The sequence below is a fragment of the Perognathus longimembris genome, chromosome 13 (genome assembly GCF_023159225.1).
Source record: "Perognathus longimembris pacificus isolate PPM17 chromosome 13, ASM2315922v1, whole genome shotgun sequence".
Lineage (NCBI taxonomy): Eukaryota > Metazoa > Chordata > Mammalia > Rodentia > Heteromyidae > Perognathus > Perognathus longimembris.
The window spans coordinates 15620850-15647817 of NC_063173.1; the positions used below are offsets into that span (position 1 = coordinate 15620850).

Consider the following 26968-nt stretch of genomic DNA (forward strand, 5'->3'; position numbering starts at 1 on the left):
TCCTGTGGGCTGGGCACAGCTCACCACAGTGTCTCATGCTCATGCCTTTGGGGGAGGTGTTTCTCTTAAGCAGCCTGTCATTTCAAGTAGAATAGACATGTCATTCCTGTTCCCAGGTCTGTGGGACAGAGACTGGAAGTCCTGCCTATGGCACCCGAAGGTGAGGTCTCAGTGCCCATACTCTCTTTAGAGGACGGTGTTCAGCTTTATGACTGCCCTGATTTTGCTGCATGGTATTGCAAAAGCTGTTTGGGTTATGGGCTGGGGTTTGGTGAGAAGGGCTTGGGTGTTTGGGTAAGTGCTTAAGTGGAAGCATCTGGGTTGGGCTGTGCCAAAGCAGGCTGGTGGTGGGGCAAGGACATGTGATGGGAACTGGGCTGGGTTTTAAATGGAAGATACAGAAAGCCAAAGGAATCTGTCTAGTGTGCTTGGTAGAGCTGGGCTGAAGAATAAGTGTTCTTAGGGATTTCTTGGGATTTGCCCACTCCTCTTGGGAGTAACCAGGAATGACCACTGTATACAAGTCACTTGCCTGGTATATTGGAGAAAGACATTCTCAGTGAGACTGAGGTTGGCAATGGTGGGTGATGCTGATGTCACCCAGCACGGTCAGCCTGTGCCTCAGCTTGGAGCCCTTCTGGCAATGCTGCTGGACACCTCCTGGCTTCAGCAACTGACTCACTGATACCGGAGGTATAGGTGGGAACTCTAGCTTGTGTGAGTGACAAACATTTTTGATGATATAAAGCCTTAAATAATATTTGTTATTAGGAATTGCAATTAAGTACCTTCTATGCCAGGCTGGTTAGGTGGAGGCAAGTGAAGTTTTTAGTGGCACTCTCTTATTCTCTCCTGTTCAGCTTTTCTTAGGCAACTTAAGGTGCAGCTGTTAGCAGACAGAAGGAATCAAAGCTTCACCCCTCCGCATTTACTGGTTGCAGATCACCACTGAAGGCATTCAGCAATGCTGACAGCAACCCTCGCAGCTTCCCGAGCTGTCTATCCTGCCTTCCTGTCTGTACCATGACTGGTTGTTAGTTGTGTCTACTCTTGTTATGAGGGGAAGGTAATGCCTGTGGCTCTGTCCTTGGGTCCTGACATGTCTGGGCTTTGCAGTTGCTCAGGCTGTCTTCACAGTTTAGATGTGCTATGCTGCTACTCCTCATCAGGCCTTATCTTGTGAGGAACTTGTAGGACCTCATCCCAGTCCTCAGCCCTGGGTGGGAATGACTTGGCCTGTCACCCTTGAGAGCCTTTCTCCTGCAGTCTTTTTCCTCTTTCCATTCCTCTCTTTTGAAATAGGAATGTTTATTTTATGCCTGTTTCACCATTGTGCATTGAGAGTAGATGACTTGTTTCACAGGATCATATAGAGAAGAATTTTTTTTTTTTGCCAGTCCTGGGTCTTGAACTCAGGGCCTCAGCACTGTCCCTGAGCTTCTTTTTTTGCTCAAGGCTAGCACTCTACCACTTGAGCGCAGCACCACTTCCGTTTTTTTCTGTGTATGTGGTACTAAGGAATTGAACCCGGGGCTTCATGCATGCTAGGCAAGCACTCTACTACTAAGCCACATTCCCAGCCCTAGAGAACAATTTTGTCCTGTGAGCTTCCTGCTGTCTCCTTCAGGTTATTGTTTTGTTCATCCTTTCAGTTCTTGTGAGCTGAGCTCCAGAGTCAGAGACATGGCTCTGCTTTTTGGGGGTTCACCCTTGAGCCAAGGGGTGGCGCATGTAATGTGGCCAGTGCTCTGTATTGGTCTTTGGTGGCAGTCACTGCCATCTGGGGGATGGGAGAGGGTCCTGGAAGAAGATGGTACTGGAGTTGGGTTTTGAAAGAAGAGTGGAAGTTTAGCAGGGGGAATGAAATTGTTAGACTGAAACACTGCATATACTGAGGGATCCCCCAAGAATAAAAGGAGGCAGGCAAGAGGAGCTTGGCTGTTACTCAGGGCAGGAGCCAGGTATGGCCAGGAGAACTATAATTTCTGTGGCTATGAACTCCTTCCCGGCTTGGAATCCCTCCGGTCCCACCATGTGTATACTTTTTTTTTTTTTTTTTGGCCAGTCCTGGGCCTTGGACTCAGGGCCTGAGCACTGTCCCTGGCTTCTTCCCGCTCAAGGCTAGCACTCTGCCACTTGAGCCACAGCGCCGCTTCTGGCCGTTTTCTGTATATGTGGTGCTGGGGAATCGAACCTAGGGCCTCGTGTATCCGAGGCAGGCACTCTTGCCACTAGGCTATATCCCCAGCCCCCATGTGTATACTTTTACCCAACACTCACAATTAGGGAAAATGAGGTTCATTGGCATTAAGGAACTTGTCATAGGCATAGATGGTAAAGGGAAAAATATAGGTCCAAATGAAGTCTGTCTACAGATCCACAACTCTTATTCATCACCACATGGTCTTTACCTTCCTCTGCAGTGGCCTAGACCTCCCTTCATGGCTTGGGTGATAGGAAGTTGTGAGGTCTTAGAAAATTTCTGGAGAACCTTGGCGAGATTTAAGAAATAGTCTTATCTTTCTGGCAAATGTGTGGACATTGAGGGGAGGAGATGAGGAAGGGTTGGTGACACTGGAGGCAGGAAGACCAGTTAGGGGGACAATGCAGTCATTCTAATAGGAATGGCAAGGGGGAAGCTCTGAGAGGGGTGAAGAATGCGCCTTCCCTAGGCCTGGCTGTAAGATCCACCCCCGGAGGGCTCCATGCAGATGCCCCACCTGTTTAAGTCTTCTCCCAGTACCTGCATTAACTAGGTAACTGGCCCAATTGAAGGCAGTTACCTCCTCCTTCTCTGAGATCACATCCAATCCACCTGGTGACAACTCCTGCCTTCCCCACTCTCATTCCTTTTTCTCTTTTCTTTCCTTTTCTCTCTCTCACTCTCTCCTGGTCTTTTCTCTTTTTCCCTTCTTCCTTTCCCTCTGTCTCCCCACGCCACCATCTTGTATGGGCTGGCAGTTTGCTTCCCCTCCCAATAAACTCCTTTGTGCCTGAACCATGTGGTGGGTTTCCTTTCTGGGAAAACCTTACACTGGTGACCCACTGGATGTGGGTAAGAGAAGGAAAGATCCAGAGATGGTCCCTAGGTGTCTGGCTTGGTGACAATCATGGCATCTTTGAGGCAGGAAGAGGGGCATTTGCAGAATGATCTATTGGTGCCCTAGTGAGGATATGGAGAGGGATGTGGGTGCCAAGTGTGGGTTTGGGAAACACCAGCACTCATTGTCTTTTTTTTTGTCAGCCATGGGGCTGGCTTTGAACCCTAATCCTCAGATCTCAGCCTCCTGAGTAGCTAGGATTACAGACATGAGCCACTGGTGCCCGGCTGCACTCACTGTCTTCTATCCTAGGTTTTAGTTCCTTCTGACAATGAATTAGTTCATTTTTATCAACTAACCTATACATACATCTGTAGGGCATATAGAATGGGGGAATCTTCCAGAGACCCAGCCTGCAAGGGAGGTGGCTGGGTACAGATTCTGTCATTTCTTTCCCACAGAATGAAAGAGATATGGAGATAACATTTAGGTTTTCTAGAAGTATTGGTTTGATAGGAAGATGGGAGCTTAGCAGAGAAAGCTGTTGGCATGGCAATTAGACAGTCAGTTGACTTAATATTTGGGATCAGCTCACTAAAGGGGAAGGCGTTTGGTTTGGATGGGGCAGAATTCTGCCAACGGGTATGATAAAGGTTTAGCTCAGATTGAGTTTGTATGATGGAAGTGTGTGGCTTATGGTGAACCCTGGAGACTTTTAAGCAGAAGAGTTTCTAGAGTAGGTTTTTATTTTCTCCTCTAATCAGTATCAGATCTACCTGATGAGTTCAACCATCTCTAAAGGACAGCCCACTTCTATGTGGCTGGGTTGCTTCATAACTGGCTGTCTAGGTGATTGCAATGGACACCAAGTTTGGTGATTTCTGAGATGATTGGTCAATCTTTTAGTGCCGAGTGAGTTGAGAGGGTTCCTTGGAGGGAGACAACCGGTTAGATGGGTATGATAGTCCTAGGGAGGTAGTACAGGGAAGAGTAAGGCTAGGAAGTAAATGAGATCATTATGCACAATAGTCTGGGGAGGAGATGCTGCCTGGTCTTACTGGGCAGCACTGAGAACACCTGGTTGCATTGTCTACCTGAAGTGCATCATTTGGCCCAGGTACCACTTGTCGCTTCTCCAGTCTTCTCTCTACTGGCTGCAGGCTGGGGTTTTCTACCCTCCACATAGATCAGGAATTAGAACATCTATCATTTTGGTCTAAATTATCTTTCATCTCTTGCCTGACTTTCATGTGTTAACAGTTGTGTCCTTGAAGTCCATATTTGTGTGTGTGTTGGGGGGGGGTGTCCTAGGGCTTGAACTCGAGGCTCTGTCCCTGAGCTTCTTTTGCTCAAAGCTAGCACTCTACCACTTGAGCCAGAGCCCCCCACTTTCAGTTTCTTTTGTGGGGGAGGGGGTGAGGGCAGTTGGAGATAAGGATTCTCATGGACTTTCCTGCCTGGGCTGACTTCCAGTTATGATCCTCAGATCTCAGCCTCCTGAGTAGGTAGGATTATAGAGATGAAGCATGAGCACCTGGCTTTGCAGTCTGTGTTTTAAGCAGCAGCCTGAGGGCTTGTAAACCTTCATTAGGTTCCTGCTTGAGACCCATGGAAGAAGAGGAAGGTGTACATTCTCAGACAAGTTACTTAATGTTTTCTCATCTGAAATTCCCAACTGGTATATAGGGATTAAGTGAGATAATGTTAGATAAGCCCTTATTCAAGTACTTAACAGACACACGCTAAGATATAGGTGTAGGGTCTAACAGATAGAGGGTAACTATTGAAGTGAATGGAGCATAAGTTAATTAAATTTTGGCATTCTTCCAGGCACACCAGATATATTTTATTTTTTTGCCCCAAGTGCTAGGGATCAAACCCAGGGCCTTGGGAGAAATGCTTAGGGAACAGGGAAATACTCTTAACGGTAAACAACCTCACCAGCTCTAGCTGTTTTAATTTCCATCCCTATTATATAGAGCCACACAATTTAAAAGTGAAATAATTGTACATGGCCTATGTCTCTTGATTGTTTTTCCTTATATAGAGTCACATATGATTGTTGTAATGTTTTTATCTGTATTTCTAGATAGCATATTCTAGTAACATATTCTGCTACTCCATTTACTTTTGGCTGTATTATTGAGTAACAGTTCTGTGGATCTCTAGAAGTTGAGGCTTCAATTCTCCTTGCCATTCTGCCCTCATAACCCATGTACTTTTCCATCTGCCAGTGCCATTTTGTGAGGTTGTCCTGTGGCATTTCACTGTAAGGACCATGATTACTCTGGCTTTCTGTTTTCTATGAAGTCTTGTTATTTTCTCGGTTTTCTTATCACTGAACTAAATTTTTCACCAGCTATATAAATGTTGTAAGATGTTCAGATGCATGTGTCAGCTTTGTACTGCTCTGTCTTTCCCAGCTTTAGGCTTTAGGGCTGGCTGACCTTTGAGGCTGGCCACATAGCTGTAACCTTGCCATCTCTCGTGTCTCCTATCCCAAGTCTTCATGGTTTTATATTTTTCAAAGTAAATTCTTTTATTGTTGTTTTAGTGGGAAGCTAAATTATATGTCTGGAGTCAATTTACTATAGTTACTTGAGGTTTCTCTTGTTTACTTGTGCTCATAACAATAAGATTGGTTTTATACTGATTTTATAGGTAACACAGTTGTGGCTCAGGGTAACTCAAGTCTCAGTCATGGTGCAACAGAGCCCAGGCCTCAACTTGAGCCTGTTGGGCTATTTGAATTACATCCTCCATTGTTATTGATCATTATGGCTGTGATTTCACCTTTAGTCGCTGCTCAGTTTCCTCCATTTCTCTCCTCCTCCTCAAAGGTTGAATGGCTTCTTGCTCTTCCTTGCTCTTTCAAAGCAATCAGTCTCTTATAACCTTTTAGGGTCTGTTTCCCAAGCTTAGGGATAGCAAAAGGTGTTTCTTAAAATAACCATTTAAAAGCAACCATGGTTTATGGGCGGTTTGTAAAGCATGAGGAAACACTTCAGTGTATTAAGATGACACCGTTCCTCATCTCCTGGTCATTTGAAGAAAGGGGAAGTATCAAATGACTCTATGTTGTAAGGTGGTAATGAGACTCTTGATTGCGTTTCCTCCTCTGGCCTGGCCTTCTCTGCAGAGTTGTTGAGTACAGATGGACAGATCCCAGCTTGGGCTCAGCCACTTCTAAAGCACAGAGATCAATGAGGAACAGGGGTACGATTCCCAGTTTGTTTCCCCATCCTGCACCCTAATCAGCTTCAAGGTGCTAAATTGGCTTTTGTGTAGTTCAGTCCATCTGTCTGTTATCCATCAACACACACTACCCTTCTGAAGCATGACTTCCTTGCTCATTGACTGGTTTTATGGCTACAAGGGTTATTTTCTCCCTAACTAGTATTAAAGAGGAAGGTAAAATCTTCCCTTAGCAGGAGCTGCAGCCTTAGTTGCTGTCACTAATAGGAAAATAACAGCATACACAAAGTGAAGGAAAGCATGAATGATGGATGAATGGACCACATCTTTTCTTTTTTAGTTTTTGAGTCACTCCTGGGGCTTGATATCAGGGCCTAGTTGCTGTCCCTGAGTTTTTGTTTCTTTGTTTTTCTTAAGGCTAGTGGTCTACCACTTGAACCACAGCTCCACTTCTGGCTTTCTTGGTGGTTAATTGGAGATAAGAGTCTTGCAGACTTTCCTGCACCCCGCTAGCTTTAAACTGCCATCCTCAGATCTCTGCCTCCTAAGTAGCTAGGATTAAAGGTGTGAGCCATCAAGCATCTGGCTTATACCTTTCTTCTTATCATTGTGGGGCTTGAACTCGGCCTGGTCACTGTCCCTGAGCTTTTCTGCTCAAGGCTGGTGTTCTACCACCTTGAGCCACAGCGCCACTTCCGGTTTTCTGGTGGTTAATTGGAGTTAAAAATCCCACAGAAACTCCTGCCTGGGCTGACTTTGAACTGCAATCCTCAGATCTTAGTCTCCTGAGTAGCTAGGATGACAGGTGTGAGCCATGAGCATCCAGCTTCATATCTTTTCTTAAACAACACAGGCTGACTTTGCTTTGGGACCACCAGGCTTGTGCTTATCTCTTGGTAGTACAAATATGCCTGCTTACCCGGACCAAATGTAGATCTGTGTTCAGAATTCAGTGGCAATGGTGGCCACTATGCCTTGTGTAACCACTGTTGATGTACTGAACATGTTCATAGCCATGTCTTTCTTTGAGCCTGCTTTCCTTCCTGGACTGAGTTCCATGCAGCCTGTTATCCGTGCTGTATCAGGCCCTTGAATGGCCACTATAGAATGCCTGAGCCCTTCTAGAAAATGATTTCCACCACCACTGGTTGGAAAAGTGAACTAAAGTTCTGCTTCCCTCTGTGTGCTTCCAAGTCACCTTTTGATTTAGGCTTGGATTCTAGCTCTTTCCCATTGTCTTTGGACTGTTGTCTCTTTTGAATACTCTCTAGCTTCTTCACTTACTTTTCATTAGGAGGCCGCCTGGCCTGCTGCCTGTAGAGTGCCGTGCACCTTTAGCCCCATATCTCTGATAAGCCCAGCTCCTGAGGGAGTTGCTTGTAGCCTTGTGAGGAGGAACAGACCTGGAGGACAAAGAGCACACTTGCCTCTGAGACTTGGGATGTGATAGGAAATAATATACTTGATTTCTTTCTGGTTCCTAGTACAGGGCTCCTAAAACCCTGTGTCAAAAAGCAATTTGTGCCATGTATAATCAGCTCTTTTCAGCTATATCAGAATTTATGCTAATGATGTGATTCTAGAAAGTAGATGCAGTGATCTTAGGAACCAACCGTATGACTAAGGGTTAGACTTTCCAGTCCAACCACTAATCCTTCACTTTGCTCCTCATCTTTTTGGGGAGGGGAAAGGGCTAGCAACTTAGTTCAGTCACCAGTGAGTCAAGGAGCAGTGCTTTAATCAATCTTGCCTATTTAATGGAACCTCTCCAGAAAAATCCTAGAGAATGGACTTTGGAAAAGTCAGCAAACTCATAGAGAAAGCATAGAAATTTCTTGAATTCCTCACTACCTTGTTCCCTGCATCTTTTCTGTTTGGCTATTCCTGAGTTGGCGCCCTTGTAATAAACCAGTAAGTAATGCATGTCTCCATTTTGTGAGCCATTCTTTCAAATTGTCAAATTGCAGTGTGAGTGTAGAAGCCCCAGCTTTGTAGCTAGGCAGTCAAAAGGGGGTATGGAGAGCAACTTTTCCTTTTGCCAGTCCTGGGGCTTGAACTGAGGGCCTCTGTACTGTCCCTGGCTTCTTTTTGCTCAAGGCTAGCTCTCTGCCAGCTCTTGCCACAGCACCACTTCTGGCCTTTTCTATATATGTGGTGCTGAGGAATTGAACCCAGGGCTTCATGTATATGAGGCAAGCACTGTTGCCACTAGGCCATATTCCCAGCCCGAGAGCAACTTTTGACTGGCATCTAGAATAGAGCTAGTCCTGTGCAACTGAGCTGTCACCTTGTGGGATCTGATGCTAACTCCAGGTACATTGGGTCAGAACTGAATTGTAAGAAACCCAGCAGATGTCCAGAGAACTAAAGAACTGCTTGGTATGGAAGAAGTCTATACATTGGATGCCAGAAATATTATGAAACAGATGAAATGGAGTCGAGAGGGGGTTGTTATTCAAACCCTTTGTTTCTTGAGAGTAGGGATTAGCCCCTCATCACGTAATCTTTGGTGATGGAAACTCCAACCTAGAGAGTGATAAGGAGAAATGAATGGCTCTTAGCTGCCTTCATTAGGGGAACAACTAGTGGCCTTTTGATTACCTGGGCTCACAGACAGGCAGAGGCCTAATACCTGACACTCTTCTTACCCAAGTGTCCTGCCATGGCCTCGGACCCAGCAGGTCTAGAATTGAGCTCACCAGCCCTGCCCAGAGCAGGTTCCCCAGTCTCTCTGGCCCAGCTCCTGAGTCATGATGAGAATATACCTTTGACTCATGTTTCTCTTCAGGCCAGCTCCCACGAGTCCACCCAGCTTGCTGTTTGCCAAGTACACACTCATCACTGGGCAGAGAGCCCATGTTCTTTTAAGACCCTTTCTTATAGCTGGACATATCATGGGCCCTTAGAGTTTATCCTCTCCTAATTCCCCACTCTCAATTTTTACCTTGGTTTAAGACCCCAACTGGGGCCAACCATAGCTCCTCAGTGGACCTAGAATGTTGAAATGGGATAGCTTTCTTTTAAAAAAATCTTTTGCCATGTTTCTATCAGAGGCTACTTGGTTTGTCATGCACTGGCATTGGACCCTAGAAGTCTTGTGATTCCCAAACTCTCATAAATTGCCATTATACTACTTTATGTGAATTCTACCTTGAGAAGATGGATGCTCCTGTATCATCTCATCAACCATTTTTTTTTTTTTTGGCCAGTCCTGGGGCTTGGACTCAGGGCCTGAGCACTGTCCCTGGCTTCTTTTCGCTCAAGGCTAGCACTCTGCCACTTGAGCCGCAGCGCCACTTCTGGCCATTTTCTGTATATGTGGTGCTGGGGAATTGAACCCAGGGCCTCATGTATATGAGGCAGGCACTCTTGCCACTAGGCCATATCCCCAGCCCGTCATCAACCATTTTGACCATAGGCAACTGCATCCTGCCCATACATGGTCCTCTGTCTTTCCTGCAGCACTCTTCTCTGCCTGGAATAGCATGCTTCTGAGAAAGCTCCTCCTTGCCCTTCAAGATTCAGAGAAACTGCATCTATCAGCACACCTCAGAGTGTGTCATAGTTATTTGTCCAGAGCTTTGTTTCTCTACTATATTTTGCTAGCTATGGGAACAGGGACTAGTTCTGGCTTATCCTTATCTCCCATGACCCAGCGCAGCAGGAGTTCATAGGATGTTGACTGTCTGTATGTTTATTCATAAACGTCTTTGTGCCAGATACTCCTCTAGGCACTGAGAACATAGAGGTGGAAAGGTCAGACAGTCTCCTTGCCTCTATGGGTAAGGAAGTCTGGTAGTAAGAAAAAAAATGGGTAAGTTCTTTAGAATTTCTCTGCTTTAGATGAGAGGTGTCATGGGAGGGCTGTATGAGAAGACACTTTGGAGCTGAGAGCTGAAGGATGAGACTTAATTGGCCGTGCAGGAAGCAGGGCAGTGAGCCCAAGGGTATCGGGGATGGAAAGTGTGAAGGTGATGGAGAACCAAATGGTCTTGGAGTGTTTGGTGAGCAGACAGGAGGCCAGGACTGCTGAAGTGTAAGGGCCATGGCAATATGGAGCAATAAGGAATGCCAGATTCTGCAGCACTGTTTTCAGGAGTTAGGTTTTTTTGTTTTGTTTCTGTTTTTTTTGTGTTGTTGTTTCCTCTCTAGGGCGTTAGGAAGTTTTTGGAGGGAATCTGCTGAGTTTGCTCTGCTCCTGCCACTTCCCTTTTGTGACCTCTTCCTATGTCCTGAACCAAGCTGGCTTCCCTTCATACCCCAAGATCACCATGCATTGGAGCAGTCTTGGTTATTGTCTCACCTCCCAGCAGCTCTGGTCTTTGTTTCAGCCCTATCTGGTTCCTACCAGGACCCTGTGGTGCCAACAAAGCCAGGGTACCCTCTTCAAGTACCCATTTTCATTCCTTTAAGCTCTCTGTTCAATGGTTCATAGTCCCTGGGGCTGGACATTGTATCTGGCATTCCTTGGCCTTTGTCCCATGAATCATTGCCTTCTTCTTGCACTTGCAGTTACTTCTCTTGCTTTTGCTGTGCTCACCTCCTACCAGGGATTCAACCTCTGGAAATTATCTGTATCCTCTCTCCCCACACCCACCCCATTTCAGTTTGAAGTTCCATCTAGTGAGCTAGTCTTAGCAAAATAATGTTCCAAGGTCATCTACTCACTTTCAAAAAAAAAAACAAAAACCCAAACCTTTGTGCATGTTGATCCTAGCTATGTGGGAGGCAGAGATTGGGAAGATTATGGGTCAAAATCAGCCTATTGGAAAAGTCTATGACACCTGCCCCTCCCTCCCCAAATCAGCAAATAAGCCAGATGCAGATGTGGTGGTTCACATCTGTGGTTCAGGAATGTGGGAAGGTAAATATAGACAGGAAGATTGACATGATCCTGGATAACAATGCTGACCTTGGACATTGACACAAGGTCCCACCTAAGAAAATAATAACCTAAAGCAAAAAGGACTGGAGGTATGGCTCTAGTGGCAATATAAATCCTAGTACCACCAAAATAAAACACACGTATACTATTAGCAAGCCCTTACTATCTGCAAGTGAACAAACTTCATGCTTTCCACAAAACCAGAATGGCCTACTAACTGTAACCTCACCTCCTACAAGTTAGTTGCAATTATCTTCATCTTATAAATGAAGAAACTGAGGCTCAAAGACCACATAGTAAATGGCAGCTCTTGGTCTAGATTTAGTCTGTGACTATTGTGCCTGAGAATTTAATTGCTCTTGCCTGGCATCATTTGGCTTAGTTCTTAGTCTCAATTCACTCCTATGGGGTGCTCACTCTCCTCTCTTCCCTCAAAAAGTCTAATTTCACATGGAAAGTGAGCAGAGACTCTCAGAACCATCTGTTTCCTGGCCCCTGCCATGCTTGGGTATGAGAGCTATTCCTCTGTTCTTCAGAGCACACATAGATTGTGTTATTTAGCAAACAGTGACTCCTGCTCCCAATTTATAGCCATGAGCTAAGGCTCTTCCTAGAACCTTCCCTGATGTCCAATGAGGAGAGGGAAAGCAGATAAGGCTGCAACAGGACAGCTTAACTTAGACCTTCTAAGAGACAGAGTTATCCAGAGAGGAAATCAGTTGCCCCAAGGTGATTCAAGCACTTCCCCACAACTAGTGACATATATCTTGGAATGGATGACCAGTATCAGACAAGCGGCTGTGCTAGGATCCTTAGAAATATCCCTCAACCTTGAGAGATTAGGATTCTGAACTCTGAATAGTGTGGAGTAGAGCTAGAAAGTTCCTAGGACCCCATTCTTCCACCCATCATTGTGCCTATGGCCTTCCTGGGCAGAGCAAACACAACTGTAAGACAGCTGAGCCATGCCTCAGCCCACACGGGAGCTAAGTCCCATTTGGCTCTCAGCTCCACTGATCTTTCCATAATGGTGATCAGAGCTTCTGAGCCTGGGGCCATCAGCATGGGGAGTATAGGAAATTCAGCTGTGACAGATGACTCTGGAGAGCCCTGGTGACTCTTCATCACAGAAGTGAGTGGAATCCTGTGTTGAAAAGGAACACTTATGCAGGAGGCCAAGACTACAGAGATGTCAGAACCTACCTCTATAAAAGCTATTAGGATTTTTCTCTCTTTGAGATAATAAGGATCTTGCTGTGTAGCCCATGCTGGCCTCTCACTGGTGATCTCTTCCTACCTCAGACTCTGGACTGTTGGAATTATAAGCATGTACCATCTCAACTGGCCATCGTTATATGATGATGGACAGACCTAGAGCATGTTGCGGGCTTACATACATGATGTGAAACTTTGGCAATTTTCCCTTGTCCTGTACTTAATTTTCAGTAACAGGAAGAGGAGACAAAGCAGACAAAAGGAGCCATGACTTCTGATGCTAGCCATGCGTTGGAAGCGGCCCTGGAGCAGATGGACGGCATCATTGCAGGTAAGCCTGCGGATACCAGCAACCAGTCTCTGAGCCTCTGCATCTCACAGATGGTTTCCTCACTTTTCTATCTTTAAAAAAATTAATTATTTAACTAATTAATGCACTAATTAATTAATTAATACCATAGACAGAACGCCTAAATTTATTTTCAAATAATCTGTGACATGTATTCTCATTTTTTAAAAAAACACATAAACCTGTAGAACTCTTGATATCTAGTGACACTGTTTGAGGGTCTGTGGAGGCAGTGTGTATGTATCGTGTGTGTGTGTGTGTGTGTGTGTAACTCTTGTCACAAGTTGGATGCCAGTTGTAAGGTAGTTTTAAGTATAGTGAGGTGGATTCTATTGTTAACTTTTCAGAGTGCATCACAGTTTGTCACAGCCAATCAGAAACTCAAAAGCCAACCGATTTTGCCCACCAAATCAATGACTGCTCACTTCTCCTGCAGGTATCCAGTGTGCTTGGGAGATGGCAGGCAGTGCTGTATTGATTGACCTAATGCTTGCAATGATGTTCTGTATGCCATGGTGGCTTTTTGCTTAACTGATTGGTATTAATATTTGCATTAGACAGTAGGGAACCTTTTCAAGAAAGGAGCTAGCAAAATTGTGGCTGCTTTTGGAAGGACAACGAGTGGGCTGTTGTGACTGATTAATTCCTTGACAGGAATAAACAGATCTTTCCAAAAAGTTACAGGTCATTTTTTTTTTTGTCCTTACCTGATGCAGTTGAGTGGCCTTACCTTCCAACAGGGTAGGCTTCTTTGAGACTTAGCTCCCCATTTTATGAACTGTGGCTGGAGGAGACTACAGGAATTACCCAGGGTACCTGACACTGCTCATTTTCTGTCATTTACTTTTTCTTCCCCTTGCAGAAACACATATTACTCATGGAGGTGTGAGAGCTGGTGTGGGGAGGCGCTCACACCTTCCTCATGGTTATGAGTAACTGTACATGGGTTATGGGCACTGTAACATGGCCTAGCTTTCATCTCCCAGGCTCTTAATTTTTACATGAACAGAAAAGCCTTGGAGGGGCCATGACTAATGTTACACTTTTCAGGACTGGGATGTTCTGTTCTAGGTTAAAGTCTCTAATCTCTGAAACCACCAAGACAGTGAGTATCTTAGCAGTATTTTTAGAAAGCTTGTTCTGGAAGCTCCCATGAGTTTACTTGGATTAACAGCCACAGAATCATACCCTTAGATGGATTGAGATGGTCAGCACTCTGAGCCACTTCTGTCCTGTCCACAGAAGACCCAGCCTGTGGCAGAGCTCTTGGGTGGTGGTGAAAGACAAATGAGAATACTGTTTTTTTCCCATTGTATTTGCCTTATCCAAGAACCTCTGATCATTTTAGTGTATGGATCTATTTCTAGGCTTTCTTTTCGATTCCATTGATATATTTGTCTGTTAATTTACAAAGTCATACTATGTTAATTACTATAGTTTATAGCCAAGTCTTAAAACTACATCCTACCAGTCCTTGAGTTTTGTTATTTTTCTTCAATAGTGTGTTGGTCAGCCTGGGTTTTTTTATCCCCTACTCTCTATTAAAGCTTTGGGATTGATATACCAATATCCACAAAATAATTTGTTTGGATTTTGTTTGGGATTTTATGAAAGTGATAGATCAGGATTTTATATCAGAACATTGCAAATGGGTAACCATTAAAGACTAGGTCCAGTGTCAATGATGATTTGTTTCCAATACAATTGATCATTGTCACAACTTGTAGTAAGATGTTAACCTTTGATCTAATATTCTTCCTCAGTAGTCCCTGCACTTCTGTCTGCAGATAACACTATAACTTAATTACACTGTTGAGAGTTTGAAATTGAACAGTCTATTGCTTAATTACATCATCCCTGAGCAACTTCCATGGATGAAGATTTTATATAGGGCTTGATTGAAGACTAACAGATTCAGTGGCTATCCTGTTGGGCCACTTCTGGCCTGGTGCCAAGGCCATTTGGTCAGGACACAGGGCCTCGTTGAGATGTTACTCATGTAGTTATCTACAAACTGTACTCATTGATGAGGAGTAGTTGGAAGGAGTCTCTTTTATGGCATTTAAGAAAGAGATTTCCCTGTCTGCTGGCATTTTCTGCCAATCTGATTAATGTCTGGGTTTACAGGAAGAACAAAGGGAAGGAAAACAATTTCTTTGATAGTAGAAAAAGTCCTAGTTAAGACTGAGATGCTTCAGCTTGACCCATGAATCTGAGCTTGGTGTTAATGGCTGAAGGTGATTCCGTGCCTTGAACCAGCCCTCAATGATCTTGTCCACAACTTACTTCTCTGTGAGTAGCATACAGCATTCAGCAGCAACAGAGCAGGGGAGCCTGAACTTGCCTTGTTTCCTGCCTGTAATCTCAGCACTTGAGAGATTGAAGCAGAAGAAACTGGAGTTCTAGGCCAGTCTGGGGTTCAGAGTGAGACTGTCACAAAAAAGGCAAAAATAGATAGATAGATAGATAGATAGATAGATAGATAGATAGATAGATAACAATAAGAAAGTAGGGGTGGAGTTAGACTTGTCTAGAGGGCAAATCTTACTATAAAAAGGTCAGAATGACCACTGTGATAACCACCATTCAGCAGCCAACCTTCTTTTTTATTAACCCTGTTGGCAGAACCCACTTCTTGATGGGAATGTGGCTTAATTAGGACTGGAGCTGTCTGTTCCTTAGATACTGTAGTTACTGATTTGGGAACAAAGTTATAAAACCATGTGGACCATGTTTTGGTTGCTTGGTTGTTTTTGTTAGAGGATTTTCTGTTATGTTTTTCTCTTCCTATTTCTTTTCTTTTTTCTTTTTTTCGTTTATCTTTTGTTTTTCAGTTTTATCGATAGTCAAGATTTAATTTCTTTTTTTTTTGGCAGTACTAGATTTAACTCAAGTTTTTGTGCTTGCTAGATAGACAAGCACTATTTTCATTTTACTGGTTCCTGCAAAGTTATGTTTTTAAAGAGTATATCCAGGATACTGAAGTTTGCAATTTTTTTCCACATAAAGTTGCTCATTACATTTTCTCTAAGAATTATTGCACTTGTCACATCTTATTTTTAACTCATCATATTGTTTATTCATGCCTTTTTTTGCAGCCAAAGCTTGGCAAAATAAGTTTTCTCCTTATCATTGTCAGAAAACTTTCATAGTGAGAACTACATTTAAGTAAGACTGTCTCAAAAAGTCTCAATGTGTTCTTATGCAAATACTTAATATGTATATATTTACCTATATGTATTTTATAGCTATTCTATATGTATTTAACTTCATTGTACCTGTTTATCATTTTCTTCTCTACTTTCTCATATATATGTGTACATATATATGTTCTTTTTCTAATTCTCAATGTATAAAAGTGCTATAACATTATACTTTTTAAATTGATTTTAGCTTGTGTTGTGGTTAACATGGTTTCTGGTGTGTTTATTCTCTGATATTTTTGGTACATGCTTAGGGCCTTGACCATTTTTCACTAATTTTCCTAGGCACTCAAAAGATCTTCTCTAGATGTTTGGGTTTGTTCTGTATTTGCCAATTAAACCAACTTTTGACTTAAATGATTTGACTCCTCTTTCCCTTTGCTGAGTCTTTCTGTGCTGGATTTTATCTGTTTCTGAGAAAATCTCATCACAGTTATTCTAGTAGATGATGCATTTTATCTCCTTATAGCAATGGATATTTTGGTAAAGAACACAATTTTCTTTTTTAAGTTGGATTATTGACATATCATTCTGGTGATGCAGAAACTGAGAGGATTTGAGTTTCCCATCCTAAAAAATCCTCAGTCATTTTGTTCTCCTTTATGCTGCCTCTGTTTCATCCTCCATATTCTGCCTCTGGATTTCCTGAGAATTATCATTCTGTCTCTGGTGTCTTCTAATTCCGCTTCCTCTTCTCCACTTGTGCTTTTCTCTGAAGCATTCTGTGTGAATTATTTTTTCATTTCCAATAATTCTCTATCTGCTACTTAATCTGTCCATTTAGCATTTCATTTGATTGGTTGCATTCTTTTTGTTAGTATGTATTTGGTTCTTTTTACAATTTATAAGCACTATGATACAGTAAATGATACAGTAATTCATACAATGTCTCACTGGCACATTTTATGAAGTAACTTTTATTTGAGTTTTTTACATTTATCTCTAGCCATTTCTGTCATTATGGGGGTTACGTTTTGAGCAATCACAGCATTCTAGATCAGTTGTAGAGCATATGGGGGTGTTGGTGAATGAAGATACATATTTAGAGGTTTGAAGTGGCCTGGATTGTATATTTTTAACAAGGTCCCAGGCATTGCTAATACTGTCCATGTGGACTCCATTTTTCAGTAGGAAGGTTTAGAGCACACTATCCTCACTTGTAAATTGTTTAATGTACAACACTTTTAAATGTCACGTCATATCATTACTTATTTCATCTGAAGCCAAAGATCATTCTTTGAAATGTTCATCTTGAGGTCTGGGAGAATAGTTCCAGAAGTAAAGTGCTCAAGTAGGGGTCTTGAGTTCACCCCAGTACCACACACAGACATAGTTTATGTTACGAGTTTATATTTGTGAATTGTACAGCATGTATGCCTTGGGTAATTGAAATAGGCTTAGATATGCTACAGTAACAAACGGTGCTAAAATGTCAGTAATTTGAAATGTAGGTAATGTTTAAGAACTAAACCTATCTGTGGTGAGATCCATGTCACTGTCCCCTGGGGCATGGGCTGATTCAATGTCCATTTCTAGAGGCAGGACATGGAGAACTGGACTTTCTCCCAGAAGAAGAATGTGTTACTTCTCATAGTTATGGACCAAAGCGAGTCATATAACCATAAGTAGATTCAAGGAGAACTGCAATTCCATAATGAGCTCAAATAGAGGAGAACCACCTCTATTCTTGTATGAATTTAAAATGATTATTAAAAAGCTTTCTTTTCCAAATCACATTGTATACATGGATTACAATGTCATAATGAAACCCATTATTTTGTATAATTAAGAACACTAATGAGAACTTTAAAAAGAATTATGTTTTTAGTAAATTCTACACTTGTATTTTATGTGGCCTCATCCTCAGAATAATTACTGAAAAATAATCACAAAATCTATGTTAAATTTTGTTTTTTTTTCTCCTTAATCAAAATTATCATCTTATGTTTGTAAGCATCAAAACTTAGCATTGGTTAGGTGATCTGCTACTACAGTTTCATTTTAGAATCATCTGGAAACTTTTTATTACCTAGTTCCCATCTCAGACCAATGAAATTAGAGTCTCTTTCAGTAGAACTCAGACATCTGTATTTTTTAAATTCCCCAGATGGTTTCAATGTACATCCAATGTGGAAAACTTTTGTAGGTTTGTCTTCCCTAGAAAGGACTCTGTAGTTTGAAAACAGAGTAATAGAGGGTCCTCAGAAAGACAAACGTTTTTAGAATTTAAATATAAGCTGAATTATCCTTTTCTGATAAATAATTTAGAGAGGAAACTTCACATTGTGTAGAGACCCGTCTAGTGTTAATCTATTGTCTGGTTTGTATTGTTCTGTCAGTTCTAGGATTAGGGTACACATCTTTATTGTTTGAGTGTGGTGGTTCTATTTTGACCTGTCTCCCTCTCCTACCCTCCACACCATGGTTGTCAGTTTTACATAGGGATTGGCCTCCTGCAGGGAATGTGTGTAGAGGGTGGAACTGAATCTCCCTTTTGGGAGATTCTGCCTTTGTTAATGCCAGACTTTAGGTATGGCACCATTTTGGACGTGTGTGTGTGTGTGTGTGTGTGTGTGTGTGTGTGTGTGTGTGTGTGTTTAAAAACAAGCAGGGGGCTCCTTCACCCTGACCAAGTTTCTCTGCCATTGGGTCAATGTTCTCAGACCTTGCTTCACTGTCTTTCTGTAAGGTCTCATTTTCAGTTTTCTATTCTCAGTGGGTCACTACAATAACCACAGTGAACCCATGTCCTTCCTCTCTACCTAGGTTTTAAAGTGGGCTACTCTAGAGTTAGCTTGAATTTATTTTATTGTTCAGTGTGTTCTTCCTTTCTAGCATCCATTTATCCATTTGGTTCTAGCATCCATTTGGTTTATTCTCATATTTGACTGTACATTGGAGAAAAATAAAACCTAAAAAAGCATGATCTTTTTCAGCTCTTCAGTTTGTCCACTGTGGGTGAAGGGGACTCCTGGAGATTGGGTCTGCCTTGGTTTTGGAAACTCCCGTTAAGCAATGCATGCTTCCCCAGTATATCAAGCAGCATGGCCTGAGATTCCCTAAAATGATTTCTGTGAAAATACAATCAGCCTCCTCCCCTCCCTTTCACTGATGCAATTACTGAGAGAAAGAAAGCTAATCAGGGCATAGGGAGGAAACTTGTCTGTGTTTATCATTTACTGCTAAAAGAAGTGCAAGATTCCTCCCCCACATTGTCTCTCCTCCTATGGAGACTTAAAGAAAAGCAGAGCAGCTTCATTTACAGTGGCCAAAAAGCATAAGCAGTGTAAATATCTAGCACATACTGAATGGATAAACAAATGTTGATACATTCATAACATGGGATACTACTCATCAATAAACATCAACTATTTATACGACATAGATAAATTTCAAATAAGACGCTGAAATATATGTACTAGCTGCCTATGGAGCCTTTTAAAGAACAATTGAAACTCAAGTAACTGTGCAGACTAAACATCAAGCTTCATTCACTTTTGCTCTCATTCAACAGATTTACAGTTAAAAATGTTATAAAAGTAATGAAAATAATCACTATCAACATTGAAATTATTTTCTCTCTCTATGTGTGTGTATGTATGTTTGTATGTGTGTGTTGGTGGCTAGTGATCTACCATTTGAGCCACATCTTCCATCTGACATTTTGCTGGTAATTGGAGATGAGGTCTCATGGACTTTGTGCCTGTGTTAGCTTCAAATCTTGGCTTTCCGGGTCTCAAGTTCCTAAGTAGCTAGGATTATAGATGTGAGCCACTGGTACTGGGCTAGCTGTTTCTCTTTTACTATGTAGCTATATAAATAGTATTCTGGGGATGCACTAGAAATTATTACCTGTTTGGTGCTATTTACCCCCTACTTTTTTGACAATTAAGGCACTGCTGAGATTATTCCTATATATTAATCCTTGACTACATGTTTGGTTACATTTCCTTACATTAGATTTCTGAAATTATAACTGGTTGGTCAAATGTTGTAAATATTACTGGATCTTGCCAACTTGCTTTTGAGAAAAATTGGGCCAATTTTTAAGTTTTCTAACAGGATATGAGGGTACACTTCATTGCTTGCTTGTCAGCATTATTTGTTGCATTTTCAATTGCAGTTACTGCCTCTGTGGAAAAAAACAACAACAAAAAACCCTTTCCTCTTTTGTGTGGGAAGTGGCTTAGCACATTTTCTTATTGATATGTAAAGTCTTTTGTGCATGAAGAATATATTAGTTTTTTTTATGATTTTATAAGTAGTGCTTTCAGGCTATACTTTGTAGTTTCAGTTTTGTTTATTTGTTTTGTTTTTGTTGCCAGTCCTGGGGCGTGGACTCAGGGCCTGAGCATTGTCCCTGGCTCGTTTTTGCTCAAGGCTAGTACTCTACCACTAGGCCATATTCCCACCCCCTGTAGTTTCATTTTTATTTTTTAATATTCTGGAATTTTATATAGTGAGATCTACTAATTTGTTGTTTTTCTCAATTACTCTTTTTTTTTTTTTTTTGCCAGTCCTGGGGGCTTGAACTCAGGGCACTGTCCCTGGCTTCTTTTTGCTCAAGGCTAGCACTCTACCACTTGAGCTTCAGATCCACTTCTGGCCTTTTCTGTTTATGTGGTGCTGAGGAATGGAACCTGGGGCTTCATGCATGCAAGGCAAGCACTCTACCACTAAGCCATATTCCCAGCCCCTCAATTACTCTTATACCTATGAAATCATCTTTCTCAAATCCAGTTTTGTTCTATCTCCTTTTTTTATCTTTATAGTTTAAAATTTTATAGGTACTTCAATCCTATGTAACTCAATTTTATTTTTACATATGGCATAAAATATCTTGTTTTGGGGAACTGGAATGTAGCTCAATGGTTAAGTGTTTGCTTAGTATAAGTGCAATTCCCAAGGTTCAATTCATAGCAACACACACACGCACACACACACACACACACCAATCTTATTATTTTTGTGTAAATATAATTTTAGCAATATTTATTAGTAGCACAGAAACAAGTTACCTTTAATTGTTTTTGCCTATTTGTATTGGCTATTTAGTTATTTAGTCAATTACCCTAAATGTGTATTTTTAAAAGACATTTATTATCTTCCAGCATCTGTGCCCAGGAATTCAGGAGTGCTTTGGTGGGCATTTCTGGCTGAGGGTCTTTTAGGAGGCAACAGCTAGGGCTGTTGTCATTTAGTGGCATGGCTGTTGTTAGGTTCACTTTCTGTTGGAAAGTGGTCACAATTCCTCACCACATCGATGATTGAGTGTCCTTGCAAAATGGCAGCTGGTACCCACAGAGCAAGTGGTACGAGAGAGGTAGAGCAAGGCAGAAGGGCAATATCTTTTTAAAATAGCCTCTGAGGTGTCATTCCTTCACTTCATAGAGGGCAACCTTGATGTTATGTCGGGGGGGGGCACTCCATGAGAAGTATTAATGTCCAGGGGCTTTGATCACTGTGACTCCTGGAGGAGGCCAGTTACCACACTTTCCTCCTAGGAAAGGATATTTAAAATCACATATTTTTTCACTGTATAGAAGCTTTCTTATTCAGTATCGCTTTTGCCATTTACATCCTCAAACCCACAGGTAGCATTTGGAAGTTTCTTCTTTTCTTAGTTTTCTGTAACCGTCTAAATCTTAGATTTAAAAATCAAGTGAGTCTTAGCATCAGCAGCTTTGCATCATTGATTACAACTAGCTTAGGGACAAATGACCACTCATCTGTGGTTTTCTTTTCATTTCTCTCACCTACCACTTAATGAAGTAATGAAACATGTTTAAATTATGCAACAACAAATAAAAATTAGTATTTTGTTCATACATACATACCAGAAAACAGGCAATATACATATATCCATGCATTATTTGAATAGTGAGAAAGACCCCTAAAGCTTTAGTTCAGGGAGAATCCCAGAGGAAGAAAGGAAAGAAAGAAAAAGAGGAGGAAGGGAGGGAAAAAGGAGAGAGAAAGGGAGAGGAGGAAAAAAAAAGAGGGAGGGAAGGAGGGACCGAAGAAGGGAGAGTGGGGAGAGGGGAGAGAGAGAGACCCATCCAGGACCACACAGTGATAAAAAGTTAATACAAATCCCTATTTTTTCCACCTACCTCCCTTCTCAACACTGTACATTTATAACTGTGTGGATATATACTTGACATCAGAGTGTGTTCAGAATGGAGAGGATTTCCTAAACTATCGTTTGGAGAGGAGATCTTACTCAGCCTCTGCTCAATTTCTTCTCTGAGGTTTGGCTGTGGCAATTCCGGTCAACGCTAAATTGGATTTGCAGGAGCCAGAAAGTTGCTGAGCGCATACCAGAGTTGGATACTTGGGCAGTTTCCTGGCTCCCCAGAGCCTTTGACTTTATTTGTGATCCATGATTCCCTCTACCATGCATTTTCAGAAAGCAAACAGGCAATCAAATACTGTGGTAATTGTTTCCTTCTGTGTGGGTTTTTCATCTACGAGCAGCCTGGCAAGTCGGAAAGGGGTCAGGAATTAGATCAGTATACCCATGGACTTGGTGGACAACTCACACTTTCCAGCAGAGTCTTTACTTCAAATATTTCGGCCTGAAAAACAACACAAATGCCCTGGAAATTCCACCCTCGTAACCACGCTTTTCTAAAGTGTTTTCTTTACTGGTGAAGGAAGCACAGAAGTCCTTTGTTCATCCCAGTTCTGCTTTGAAAAAGATAGCTCTGTACCTAGAGAAAGTAGACTTTTGTTGTTGTTGTTATTGTTGTTATTAAGTATAGGGTTTAAAGAGGATGAAACAGTTCTAGTTGGGGAATATCAAGTTAGAAAGAGCTGATCCAATATCCCAGATCGCTGCAGCAATACAAGCATGCTTTCTTTCTCTTTAGCTATTCATTTAAGGGTTCTGGCATTTGGGTCTGCTTCCACATCAACATCTACTGGGTAGAGGACGTGACACTGAAACTCCGGCTCAATATGGTATGAACTTTGATCCCAGAGGCATAGAGTCCCAAACAGGGGGATGAGATATGGATATACATGATAATGGTACACATTTAAGGTAGAGATTTCCCAATTGGGAACATTTAGAAAGATTCCAGTTCATTAAACTATAACCAGAATGACTGTTTGTCGTGTATTGCAGTATAGTGAAATAGCTCACACATGGTGGCTTAAATCAATCATCATCATTTGTGTCTTTATAATTCTGTGATTGTGGCCATGCTAGGCAGCAATAACACACATGGTGTTGTCTGGGATGGCTCCTGGGGAGCTGCAGGATGCAGGGTGGTTTCATCCACAGCTTTGTCATTGGGGTTGGGATGTCTGGGGCTGCTGAGCTTTCCTTCTTGAAGGGGAACTGCTACATGGTGACTTAGGATCATAGAAGAAGTGTGGGAAGTCAGCACTAACTCCTTCATTTCCACTGTATTCTAGTGATAATAACCGGCAATGGGCTTATCCAAGGGTCAGGATCTATTTGCATGGGTGTAATGGAATGCCTACATGGAAAGGAGAGGGATTTTTTTGTGGCCACCTGTGCAATATACCACACTTGCTTAAAAGCATTGCATCCATCTAACAAGCTGAAGAATGGGATCTCATTGTCTGAAATAACATGTTTTTTGGTCACTGGTGAGGGGTGCTTGTGTTTTCTCAGGTGTCTTAAGTTGATGAATTTTATATGACAATCTCAGTGAACCATTACTCACTCCTCAATATGTCTCTTACTGTCGTGCTCAGCCCAGATTAAATGATTTCTAAAAGTTTCCATTGTGAATGAGTCTGCCCAGTCAGAAGTGATCCTTCAAGTTCCTTATCTGGTCTTTTCTCGCTTCATGGCATCCCTGCTTCTCGCCAAGGTCCCTGACTCTCTCTGTTGTTTCAGGCACTAAAACAGGTGCAGATATGACTGATAGTACCTGTGATCCTGGACTGTCTTCCCCAGCCTCCTACATGAACCTCTTCCCAGTGAGCCATCTCATCGAGGAGCTGAGGCTGGCCCTGGAGATGTTGGAGCTTCCTCAGGAGAAAGCAGCCCTCCTGAGCCAGATCCCTGGCCCTACAGCTGCCTACATAAAGGAGTGGTTTGAGGACAGTTTGGTGAGTAGGCCCAAGGCCTGATTGGGAACTGCTGGGAAACATCATGTAGCCCTTGAAATACTACCACTGGTCATGGCTATTGATTTATTTCTACAGTCTCCAAATCTTTTTTGCTTCTCATCCAGTTTTGGGCAGTGGACCTTCCCAGCAGGAGCTTAGATCCCAGTCAAGCAGATTGAGCTATAACATGCTATCTTCCTGTGGTCTACAGTTCCTCTGTTCTGAAAAGTGGAAATCCGGGGTCAGAGAAGGGCAGCCATGGTCAATCACCCATTCCTTAAGAACACGTACTACTTACTGAGTTCAGTCTCTGGATGGGATTTCTAGCCTCAATTGGATAAGCCCTTGTTTCTTAGCCAAGCCTAGAGCCTGCTTGCTTCATTCATTTCTTTGTTCTTCCCCCACTTCTTTCCCCAGAACTACTTTCTGTCCCTAGAATGGACTTGCTAACTCTTCTGTTCTCTTCACATCAGGCCCACAGATCTGTGTATCCATAGGGGAAGCAAACCTATAGCCAAGCTTTGCTTTGGGCCTCGGTTACCCATCTGTTTTCTCTTGGAGACAAGCAGGTTAACCTTAAGAGATTTGTAGCTGGGAATGGGTAAGATCAGGAGCTAACCCTTAGCGGAAATAATCAGGATATAACCACTGAGAACTAACAAACAGATGTTGGAAAGCCAGAGGAAGAAAGGGAAGGATGGAATGAGGGAAGGAAGGGAAGGAAGTAGAAAGAGAGGGAAGCGGGGAGGCTGTGATCATCTAAGCTAAGCTTGAGGGTGAAACTTGGGATGCAGTCTTCTAATACTAGAGCCCTATAGACTGAAATGAAAATTGAAAAGTATACACAGAAATTAGAGGTCAGGAATAGCAGCATTCATTTGGGAAGGAGGGATTGAGGTTGGAGACCACAAATCAGGGAAGTTGAGACACCCTTGCCCAGAGGCTATATCATAGGTAATTAGACAGGCTATGTCCCAGATATCCTAGTCATCTTTCTGTTCTGGAGGCTTCTGTTAGTATAGTTGCATCCCCAATGCCTTCCTCTAAACACTGAACAGTTCTTCATTATATTCATTATAGGTGTTATTCAATATTTTCATTACCTAAGCAGTCTTCCTAGGGTCCTGTATAATATGTTTGTACCAAGGTAATAGGTAGTTAATAAAATGCCTGCCCGATGTGATAGGTAATGAATCATATACCTACACTGAGATGGTGGGCAGCAAAGACTGGCCTCCACAAGATGTCATATATTAACGGTTGGAACCTATGAATATGTTACCTTCACAGCAAAGGAGAAGTTAGCAGATAGAATTAAGATTTCAGATCATCTGGCTTCATAATAGGGAGGATATCCTGGGCCCACTAGGCACACCATGAGTAATCACAAGAGTCTTTCTAGGAGACTTCTTTACTGTTCTCTTAGCCTTTTGTTAAGCTCCAGGGCCTCTTTTTACTAGCTTGCTCTTACTCTGCCCAGGACCTTACCATCATGTAAATGGAACATTTCACTGAAGTGTCTTTCTGAACAAAAGCATCTGCATACAGATTAGAAAAAGCTGGATTTTATTCCCCTTTGTACAGTTGACAGCATGGATGTCTTTTGGTCATGGTATATGGGCGTACTTTAAATTTATATAACACTTTCTCCTGTTTTGACATGTCAACTATTTTAAACCTTTCATAAATACATGGCATTTTTGTAATGAACATCTTTGCCCAGAAATATTTGTTCTTATTTCTAGATATTTCCTAAAGTCTAAGTATAGACTTCAAGGAGGGCTACCAGTTAAAATATAGTATGTGTGGCTAAATTTCATTTTAGATCAACAGTGAGTAAGCATTTTTCTAAATCTGGAACTGATCTGAAAGTATCAATACCTTTAGGCCTTTTGACACATTTTTCCAGGTCAGTCAGTTTTCAACAAACTTTTTTTTTCACCTGACCTGTTCTGGACCCCTAATCCTTCTGATTTTCTTTTTCCATCTAGCTGGGATGACAGACATGCACAACTATACTCTGCTACTGGTTGAGAAGGAGTCTATTCTGCTTGATCCAGCCTCAAATCATGATCCTTCTGATTTTTGCCTCCTAAAGTAGCTAGGATTACAGATGTATACCTTCATTCCCAGGTTAACTAATTATATTTTCACTGTGAAGTTTTGAAGTGTATCTATCACTCAATCTATCACATAACAGCTTTAGTAATTTCATAGCGTGAAGAGTCCGCCCCCCCCTTTTTTCCTTTTATATTTCTTTGTTTAGTGAGAAACCTGAACTATTTTCCTTTATTAAAAAAAAGTATGGATGATGATGATGTTGATTTTTTTTTTCATAGTGGTGCTAGGGATCTAATTTAGGGCCCACCTATGCTCAGCAGGCATTGTACCCCTGAGCTACATCTCCAGCCTATTTTTTCCTTGTTTTATTAGGATTCTTCTGTATGACTTCTAAGCTTTAATCTCATATTTTATCTTAAAAACAATCCCCATATATCTATATTCATTTATGCAGCATTTAATCTATTGAAATTATTAAAAAAAATAAAAACACTCCAACAGAATTTTTTAAGGGATCAGTCAAAAATTAATTCTTAATATTTTCTTTCTTTACACCACAGAAAACACCTGAAGGCCCTTGGATGGGTCTGTGCCAGCGCCCTAATCTATGTTATTTCTCCCGTAGGATTTTAGTGTGTTATGTGTTCAAATAGCCTTTAATACCCCCTTTGTTTTATTTGTGACATTTGTTTTCCTTACTTTATTTTTCAGTGTTGTGTATGGTGAGATATAGAATTAAGAGATTGTAATTGACTCCACCACTCTTCTTGTTTGGGTTTCTTCTTTTCCTCTTGGCCCTAAGATGGCCTTTCTTAAACTCAGATAAAAAACCTGCTCACCAATATTTACCTCGATTTTATAGTTAACTAATTCATTGGTATTTTTAGTGTGTGATATGAAAATTGGATCAACTTTGAAAATGTTTTCTGGA

At 41.9% G+C, this 26968-nt stretch overlaps 1 protein-coding gene across 2 annotated transcripts in view; it reads left to right on the top strand.

The window, feature by feature from the left end:
• The window catches only part of Ppfibp2 (PPFIA binding protein 2), a 133074-nt gene that overhangs the window by 19285 nt on the left and 86821 nt on the right, over nt 1-26968 (top strand). For both annotated transcript variants that reach the window (XM_048360924.1, XM_048360925.1), the window contains 2 exons: nt 12568-12667; nt 23762-23976. In XM_048360924.1, the coding sequence (XP_048216881.1) occupies nt 12604-12667; nt 23762-23976 (279 nt within the window). In that variant the 5' untranslated portion in view covers nt 12568-12603. The remainder of the gene's footprint in view (nt 1-12567; nt 12668-23761; nt 23977-26968) is intronic.